Source organism: Tachysurus fulvidraco, chromosome 10, assembly GCF_022655615.1.
Source record: "Tachysurus fulvidraco isolate hzauxx_2018 chromosome 10, HZAU_PFXX_2.0, whole genome shotgun sequence".
Classification (NCBI taxonomy): domain Eukaryota; kingdom Metazoa; phylum Chordata; class Actinopteri; order Siluriformes; family Bagridae; genus Tachysurus; species Tachysurus fulvidraco.
In genome coordinates, this window is record NC_062527.1 from 4,693,471 (window position 1) to 4,703,470 (window position 10,000).

Below are 10,000 nucleotides of genomic sequence, written 5' to 3' on the forward strand. Positions count from 1 at the left end.
TACTGCACATAAGCCCAGCATTTACAATTGGAGCCCGCACAGCGTTATAAATGGGCCAGTCACCAATAAAGGCCACATACTTTCAGCTTGAGCAGTCGGGCAGCACTGCAGCAATAGAGAACCAATAGCTGGCCTGTCAGTAATTTATGTGTCAGTGAGGCCATATCTGCTGCACTTAAGATAATTGTGGTATCATTTGGTGGAATTATTTCAAAATATCAGGGTCAAATTTGTGGTGTGGAAAGTCACGTTCCACCAAAGAAAAAAGAATGTTTTTCTCATCCACATGTGCACCTTAGTGATTAACTAATTCAATTCAAGTCAATTCAATTTGTTTGTTTAGTTATTTTAACAATTGAAATTGTCTCAAAGCAGCTTTGCACAGAAACAGAGTAAAAATTATAAAGTTTAAAATTAAGTCAATATTTATCTCTACCATCTATCCCTAATGATCAAGCCTGAGTTGACGATGTTGAGGAAAAGCTTCCTGAGATGATATGAGGAAGAAACCTTAATAGGACCCAGACTCTGAAGGGAACCTCATCCTCATTTGGGTAACACTGGACAGTAAATAACGTAAATAAATAATGTCATTTCTATAACTGTTTATAGTCGAGTGGGATTGTGTAACCAAAAGCTCCTGAGGAACTAATAGATCAGCGTCATTGGTCAGAGATCATTAACACTATTGCCACTTAACTAATGAGATGAACACCAGTCCAGCTGGAGTCAGCAGCCCAATCAAACCACAATATAACCACAATCAAGCCACAGTGAAGCCCAGAAGAGAATGTGGAAGCATCCTCTGTTCATACATTCAGGGTTATTACACTGCATAGGCTCTTAACCTTTTTTCACTAAATAAATGAGTCTCCAAAGATGAGCAAATTGTATTTGTTACGGTAAAACAAATAATATTAAAAACATGAGGAATGTAAGCCCTTTTTTTTCATTTATTCCATCTTATCATCTTATGCAAGACCATATGACATATCCATGTCATCATATCCATGTCTTCAGTCATTGTTTTGGATTCATATGCTGTATTTTTGTAATATTCTCTCTTTTTATTTTTCTTCTGTTCTGTACAGATAATTCCATTATATTTTATATTATATGATTTTATATGATATTAGCTCCTTTTTTTTTTTTTATAAAACAAACGGTCATAAAAAGCATTTCACTGCATGTGATACTGTGTATGATTATAAATGTGACTAATAAAATTGAAATTTTACTTAAAATTGTGCTTATTGGACTTGAACCCTCCCTTAAGCTCCCTTAATACAGCTCTATGCAGTTTTATGGCTAGATTTCTTTACCTCTGATGTCTTTAGGTCATGCTGAGTATCAGAAAAATAGGCCAATTATTGTGGAAGCAGAGTTTAACCAGCTTTGACCAAAAAAAGTCAAGGTTTTATGGGTGGCAAGCTCATGGCACCTTAACCTTCGAGAAAATATACCCCTGAGCTTGCTAGCAGCACTTCTACAGTCGGATGAAAAAAGTTTAACAAAGAAATACAGTACTTCTTCACTCACATACGTGTAGAAATCTTTAGTGAAATTTTGGTGCTTAAACTAAGAACTGCTTACTGAATAATAGTTACAGCATCATCTCTTGTCTCTTGCTACTGTATATTGGTCATTCTTAATATAAATGTCCTGCTATGATTATTAGATGTTTTCCCGCCATAATAATGACGGACATTAGAGATATTTCATTTAAAAACCCCAGTGAAAACTGATTCATCATTATTTCCCCTGAATCTCAATTCTGGACACTTAAGTTTAATACCAAGCCTCACCTCTGTCATGCTCCTTTCATTCCTCAACAGCGTCATGAAGGGGATGGAAGTCAAAGCCATCCTTAATCCCCTAAACTGTTGAAAGGGGGGTGAGAGGGGACTCAGATACTTTTGGGCATCATGATTAAACAGATAGAGGAGTGGCCCAGGCCAGTGCTATATAAACCCAATGAGTCTGTCTTCCTCAGTTCTGCTACTTCCTCACTCATCAAGGGACTGCCATCTACTGCTCTTTAGCTCAGCTCTTTTCCCAGGTGCTCTTCATCTTTCCGTCCTCCTTACAGTCTGCAGGTGAAGACCTGGGTGCCGTCTCCGATCCCCAACATTAACTCAGGGCAGAAGGCTCTCACCTGGTGACACATCTGGTGGAACACAGCTCAAGATGCCTGAGCCCACAAAGAAAGGTATGAATGATGCAGTGTAGGCTAAACATCTCAACTGAGAATACACACATGTTTACACACACATCAGGAAATAAAGAACCATACTGAAGTATTGAGAAAACCATCACTGTGTCTCTAAACAGTTGTGTTTTCTGGGTTAGATTCAGCACAGCCATTAAATAATAGATCACATAACAGAGCATAATGATTTCATTATATACTTTTTTTCCTTTTTTTTAATCTCTGCATCTGTGTGTAAATGATACGCTCAAAGTGATCCTATCACCATCCAAAGCTTTGAGATCAACTCTCTGGAATTCAGAAAGTGACATTGGCATTGTTATTGTATTACCTCAAGCTCTTGCCAGCAAAGGAACGACAAGAGAGAGGAGGAGACAGAGAGTGCTTTACAAAAAGCTGTTATTGTTGTGAGTGTGTGGTTGATGGATAGGCTGCAGTCAAGGTTAGAAGGAGGGCAGAGGCAGTCCTGGAATGGTGGTGAGTCCCGAGCCTGTGAAAGGAGGCAGGGTGTGCAGTATTTTCATCCATGATGGATGATGCCATGCTGGCAGCCTGGCAGGTTTCAAGAGGGCCAAGCATGTGTTCGGGAAGGGGATGGATATGTCAGGGGTGATTATGTGGACAGTGTTGGGGAGAAGTAACAAGCCACAACATCATGGAAATAAATAGAGGATTGAGATAGGGAGACACTTTTCTTACTTTACTTTTTCTAAATATTGTTTTGTGCAATCTTACCACAGGGCCTTATAAAACTTTACATTTCCATTTGATCCCTGTGTATGTAATCTTTCACAAATTTGTCAGCAGCAGTAATAAACAACCAGTGTTAAAAAAAACAATTTCCTTTCCTGTCACGTCGTGGTGCGCGCAATACTTTCCAATAGAAGTAACACGGGATAATGAGGATTACATGATGGAAAGAGGGGAATTACAAGGCCAGTATGACAGTTATTTTGATGCCGCTCAGAAATCACCACGGTGCCAATATCGCAAAAAGCATGTCTGTAACTGTGTAAGTTTGTACAAAGAGCTGCCGATTGACAGCACAGCTGTCAGACACATTAAACAATCATGTCAGACGATCTTGTTGTTGATTGTCAGACTAAAATTCCATCAGCACATCATCGTGGTATTGAGACTGAAAGACAGAATCCAGCTGAATAGAGATAGCTGCGATATCACTTCAGCTGGAGAGGTTTAGAAGTTTCCATCTTACATGCTCAACTTGCTTAGCAACAGAGCTTTGCTCTTGGCATCCTCCTTAAATATCTTCCACGAACACTGTGTGAGTGAGTTAATGACCAGGGTTAGTTGTACAAATGGTTTGTTCTCATAAATTTAGGGGGCAGCTGAAGGAGAGAAGGTCGATCCAAATTGCAAGAGCTCTAAAAGGCAGGATGAGGGTTGAGTTAGGTACAGGACCCACGGGAACTGGATTCCTCGACCCGGGAATAGTTCAGAATGAGCAGACTTTTAATCCCTGTTCCTCTCCATCTCTCTCTCTCTATCTCTCTCTCACACACACACACACACACACACACACACACACACACACACACACACACACACACACACACATAATCTGTCTCTCATCTCTCTCTCTCTTTAGATCTTTTACTCTTCTTCAGTTACTCTATGCCTATACCACGCTAGGAATCTTAAGCTCTTGTCTATTTGAACTTTGACTCTCGTGGTGTTTTCAGGATGGATGACAGGTTACGTGTTTGCATCATGTGCATTAGAGACCGAGAAAACATTATATGTCAAAAATAGTAAAAGATGAAGTCAGTGTTTAGTGAAAGTCATGCGTTTAGACAGCTCTCATTGTGTGCATTGTCGAACCTGTGAGACCTCACAGATCAGGGAAAGCCCTTGTCCACACCTCAGCTTATTTACAATCAACCGTCACTCTCGCTGTTTCCCCACTGCCAAAGCCTCCATCACCCGTCTCATGCCGTACTTCATCAGGACATAAATCGTATAAACACAGAAAGATCTTTCAGCACTTCTGGCTAAGAGGAGTTCCCAGTTTAGCTCGCTATACTCTGTGTTGTCTTATGTATTCTATTGAAATACTTCATTTAAGTGAACCATTTACTTTAAACAGATTGTCACAGATATGTCAATTAATGAAAACAGCATAGAGATGAATATTTTGTAAGCAGAATTCTTGTTCAGTGGTTTATATAAAAGAGGTGAGACAGGGCCAGCAGTCAGTATGAGCCGGTCTGTCCACACAACAGCTGAGCATACCTGCCCCATCACTTACATTCTTGGTCTGAAGAGAAAAGAGCGAGTCTGGGCAGTGAGCCATATCACAACCAAAGCTGTAGTGTGGCTCCTAAAAGAGATGTGTGACATAGTAGTGGCAGAAGAATATGGAAGCCTGTAGAATCTTTAAATGCATTGGAATATTCTGTCTCGATAACTCATCTCATCTCCATAACTACAAAGATCTCCATTTCATCATCAAAAAAAAAAAAGAAAGAAAGAAAAAGCTGATCAGAAGGGGAATGCTGAAGTGTCCCAACCCTGAGAGACAAATAAGGCAACAATCTGGACACAAAAAGTAGAAAAATATCCACTGGCTAAAAGTAGGAACGCAGCACAGGTGTCTCTACTGGCTCTTTCTCAGCAGCAGTTTTCAAATGGCCTTCGAGTCCGCAAGGGGACAGAAATGGAACAGCTGGTCTCTGTGATTCACTGCATTCACCTGGCATCCTCCCAATATTCATAGGAGACTGGGCGAGTAACAGGGGTAAAAGGGAAGGGAGAACCATAACGGTGGCTCAGGAGTCAATATTGACATCATGCAATATATGTTTCATCTGTACCATGTGCACCGGTCTATAAATAGACACCTGGAGATCCCAGGAGACAAGACCAGAGCTTAGCAGGAACACCAGCTATAAAATACATCGAAAAATGATATTATTAACCTTAAATAATCACCCTAATGTTGTTAGGCAAATATACTGTAAGCATAAGTCTGCTGTGGTTCACGCCACAGTTCTGCTCTTCTGCAACAAATACAACAAAAAAAAAACAGCATTACATTGTCTGAAAGTTGAATATGAAAGATATCAGTAACAGGTGTGGCCCATTCTTGAGGAGTACTTTACTTTACTTTAACTAAGAACTTTAAGTATTTTGGCACATTCATGCTCGAGTAGTGTTAAGATTGAAGATTTTTACTTAGAAAAAACCAGAATATTCATTACAAATAAGAAATATCCCCTCATCTTGCTAATCACTATACATCACTACAGTTAGCATCCAATCAAGTTCATCAAAGTAATAAAAAAATGGTTCACAGAGTCAACAATGACTCGTCTATACTGTTATGCCTACTTTAGCTCTCTAGCCTGTTGTTCGCTAGTTTGTTTGTTAGCCTGATTTCTTTGCTAATTACAGGTTAGACTAGCATCGATTGTAGGAGCTAGCATCTTTCCAGCTAATGTTAATTATTTTATCCTGCAGTTGCTACCAAAAAAAATAATCTTCTAAAAGTTTTTAAGGGGAAAAAAATATTTTTTACATTTTTACTTTGATTTAAATGCATTTTTTGGCTAAATACATCCACTTTTAGTCAAAGATTTTGACACAGTGTTTATATTTTCACTTATTTCGTTTATATAATTTTTACTTGGATCATTTTAGTATATTTTGTCCACCACTGATCATTAGTTACCTCAGGAAATATTATATAACAATATGGCAGTGTTGAAATTAGGGATGTACCGATCCGATATTTTGAGTTGATCGGGCATCGGTGGTGCGTGACCGATCCAAATCGGAACCGGACCCACCCACTATTTAAGACCAATAATATTGGACCCACACGCTTTTACCGTCTCTATTCAGCGCATAATGTCTTTTATTATTACTATTATTTTTATTATTTAGCGCCGCCAGTCGAATCCATTCTGCTTGAGGAATGGCCTAATAAATTAAAGTCCATTCCGCGTTTTACCTACAACATTGACCACGCTGCTGCTTCCTGAAATCGCCCATGCCCGTGGTGGTTGATTAATGAACAGCAAACGTCATAGACTATTGCTTGAACTTATAAGAAAAATACACTCATATATTAAATGACATTAATGCAAATAAATATAATAAATTTTATAGGAAATATGTTGCACAACCGCCTGCGATAGACAGACAAGTTTAGTAGGCGTCCTTTCCATTTACCTCAGCGCGTTAAACATGACGCTAATTTGGGTGCAAGATTTATTGTTTAATACATTTTGCATTGTGTTTCAAGAGTTTTAAAATAAGAAGCACTTTAAAATATTGCCTTTTCTTCAGAGAATAATTTAATTTAATAAGTGCAGTATATATTGTTTAGATTGTTATACCACTAACTGTTAAAAGTACTGTTTGTTACAGCATTAACACTTTTTAAGGTTTCTTGTGTTTTCATTTTTCATCCAGTAATGGGCATTTTTGTATTTCTTTGCCAGAAACAAATAAATCTTGATAACTAAGCGAGTTGTATACATTCTTTAGTTTTAAAGGTAGGAAAGAACACAGATATCGGTATCGGACCGGAAGAGATAAAGTGGTATCGGTACATCCCTAGTTGAAATTGGGCATGTGATTGAAGATGGTGTGGATTTTTGAACCACAGATGATCAGGGCTCTGCCACATGACCAGGTTTGGTAGCGTATAAATCAAATATAAATGATGGGTTTACTTCAAAGTTTATAAAGTTCTCTGTACTGAAATACGTAGGGATTTTATTATCTGGTGCTTTGATAAATGCATCATGTCAGCTTTACTCGTGTCAGCATTTGCAATATGATAACCAAGTGATTGATTTCTTGAACGTTCCCCAAGTTCCATCACACTGGGTTAGAAAACAGGGGTTCAGTCTGATGTTCACTCAAACACTGAACACTGATCTTTGTGCCATGATGGTTTTGGGAATCTCTGCTCATATCATATTATATCATATCATATCATATCATATCATATCATATCATATCATATCATATTAAGAAGCACCAATAACATGTGATTTTTCACTCCTTCACTTTTTTTGTTGTTGTTTACAGATGACGGTCAGCCTGAAGGTGAGTAACAAAATTTTGCCTTGTTGTATAAGATGATTTCACTAAACAGACAAAAATGTACGTTTAAGGAGATTGTCCAAGATTGTCAGTCGTGTCATATCTGTATTCACTGAGACTTTTTCATACACTGTGTTACCTTTCTGCCTTTTTCATTTACAAATTAAGGGCCAAGCCTGAGAGAACTGTGTAATAAATGTAGGGTCGCTCTATTCACAACACAATGTGCTGAGTCTGACCTGTAATGGCGTGCTGTTCTGAGATCAGTGATGTTGAGAACGTCCGCTTCTTAACATTCTTAGAGCTCGATTCCACCACAGTGCTGATATTTCATGTCCAATCCGTGACCATACTGATGGCGCGCCTTTGAGAGCCGCTGCTAGTGTCGATGACTTCAAGGTCTTAACACACTTTGAGGGATTTTGTCCTTCAGCTCGAGGACAGAATACTGATCAGCTGATGTAATTTCAGATGCTGCCGTCAACAAGATATTTTGAATAATTTGGCAGGAGTGGATATAATGACAGAAGTGTAGCTATCTTGCAAACCTTTCTGCTTATTATTTCCTTGAATGTTTTTATGAGGTAATTGCAGGAGATCTTTCTCTACTGCAACATGACCAGTGAAGAAAAAATATCTTCAGTTCCTTTTGCTGGCGTTATTATTTTACTGTAAAGATATTGTGTGTGTGTGTGTGTGTGTGTGTGTGTGTGTGTGTGTGTGTGTGTGTGTGTGTGTGTGTGTGTGTGTGTGTTGTATTGTATTGTATTGAAAGCTTTTGTGTCTTGCTTATACCTGTACATCCTGTGTATACACATATAAGAGTCAGGATGTCTGTAGTACTGCATCTTGTGTCTGCGTGTCTGCGTTTCTGACCGAGCGTGTGAGATGTTTATGACGCTTCTTGCTGTGAAAGTGGTGCTTGCATTGGCGCTGTGTTTGTCACACACTCAGAGAATTTTGCCGCAGGCATCGGGGAGGCCGTGCATCCAGCTGAGATTTCCCTTGAGGTGTCTCCACCAGGTAGGTCGTGTGCAACCCTTTTTTTCCCCTCCCTTCTTCCAATTTGTTCTTAATCTCCACCAGAGCACCTCCACTCTTCACTTCCACGTGTGTAAGGACATAGTTTGGTTTTCCACAAACTCTTAATCACTGAGAGCACAACTTGTCCTGATTACAGAAATAGAGCAATGTGCACTTTCTTTTACAAAGTGCATGCACTGAGACACTACACACACACACACACACACACACACAACACACACTATTCATTTATGCTCACATTGCTTCCTGGATCTGTCCTTACCTCTGCTTATGCTGCCTGTATTAGCATTGTGGTCATGGATATGCAGGACAAATACTCTTGTAGCTACAGTATGAACCAGTAAGCACAATATTTCCAAAACACTCACATGAGATGGCATGGGTGCAAATTTATATTAAATAAATATTGGGCAATACACATATAATCCCAAACTTGATACATTACCCTGCTTTCTGTGTGTGTGTCTGTGTGTTATTTTGCTTATTGGGGCCATGTCATAGATGTACAGTGACAAGAATTGGAGTGAGTCATTGAGTAAAAACAAATAAACTCTAAATATAACTCTAATCTGATACCAGCAAAAATTGGATATCAGAAAATTAAGAAGATTTGAAGGGGATTTGGAATTTACTGGAAGTTATAGAAAGGAAATTTATAATTCTAATTATTATTAATAATATTTTTTATAACCACACATGAGGATGAGTTCTCTTTTGAGTCTGGTTAATCCCATCACTCATTAGTGATCATTTAAATCGTGAATTTATATATTTCTGTAAAGCCACTTTGTGACAACGTCCATTATTAAAATACAAATATCAGAAAAGAAAAGTGGTATCATGTCATCTGTAAGTACATGTACATTCAACATCCCATGGGATTGGGAAATCTAACTTCCGATTCTGATCAGTTCGCATCTATGTGTAGCATGTAGGATACAGCTGTGTCGCTCGGCTGCAGATGTTTGCTTGCTGCTCCAGCTGGCTGTGTTTGCTATGCCTGTGCAGAGGCTGCAGCGGTGGTCACAGACCCAGCACTCGAACTGACTCTACCAGAGCAAGATGCAATAATGCCTGCAGCCGTAGATCCGCAACCAATATTGACTGAGGTTGCTGAGCAACAGCCAATAGTGAAAGAGATCTTAGAGCCACAGCCAATAGTGACAGAGCCTGTAGTGCATGAACATGGGAAGCCAGAGTCCACACGACCTAAGATGGTGCTAATATGTGAGGTCGAGAAGAATCCTAATCAGCCTCCATCCCCTGGTGAGTATCGCCGTCTTTAGTCTATGATGAGCATGGTACGTAACAACAACAAAAAAAAAAGCTTTTCTCCAAAAGCATTTACTTCACCCAGTTTCATCTTAATCAGCATGAAGTTTAACAGCCGTTTAGCACTCAAGACTTCAGCATTCATTCTCCATCGAAGTACATGTCACGGCCTAGGAAAACCCTTCACAAGCTCAGATTTTGACCCTCTGGGGTTGAGGGATTGATCTCCACATCATCGTGTGTGTGGGTGTGAAGTTTGCATGTTCTCCCCATGTTTCCGAGTGCCTGTGAGGTTCCTGATAGAATAGAATATGGAAAGAACAATGGAAGGATGTAATAATAATAGTAATAATAATAATAATAATAATAATAATAATTTATTATATCTCAAAATGGCAG

The 10,000-nt window shown here is 39.0% G+C and overlaps 1 protein-coding gene across 15 annotated transcripts in view; it reads left to right on the top strand.

Moving 5' to 3' along the window:
- The first annotated feature begins 1,984 nt into the window (after nt 1-1,984).
- Nucleotides 1,985-10,000, top strand: part of mybpc1 (myosin binding protein C1) — a 34,935-nt gene continuing 26,919 nt past the window's right edge. For 4 of the 15 annotated variants that reach the window (XM_047819887.1, XM_027164019.2, XM_047819890.1 and 1 more), the window contains exons 1-2: nt 1,986-2,209; nt 7,271-7,288. In XM_047819887.1, coding sequence (XP_047675843.1) covers nt 2,188-2,209; nt 7,271-7,288 — 40 coding nt within the window. In that variant the 5' untranslated portion in view covers nt 1,986-2,187. Of the gene's footprint in view, nt 2,210-7,270; nt 7,289-8,239; nt 8,309-9,337; nt 9,596-10,000 lie in introns of all 15 variants that reach the window. The other 11 variants (XM_047819885.1, XM_047819888.1, XM_047819891.1 and 8 more) reach the window with 5 other exon arrangements.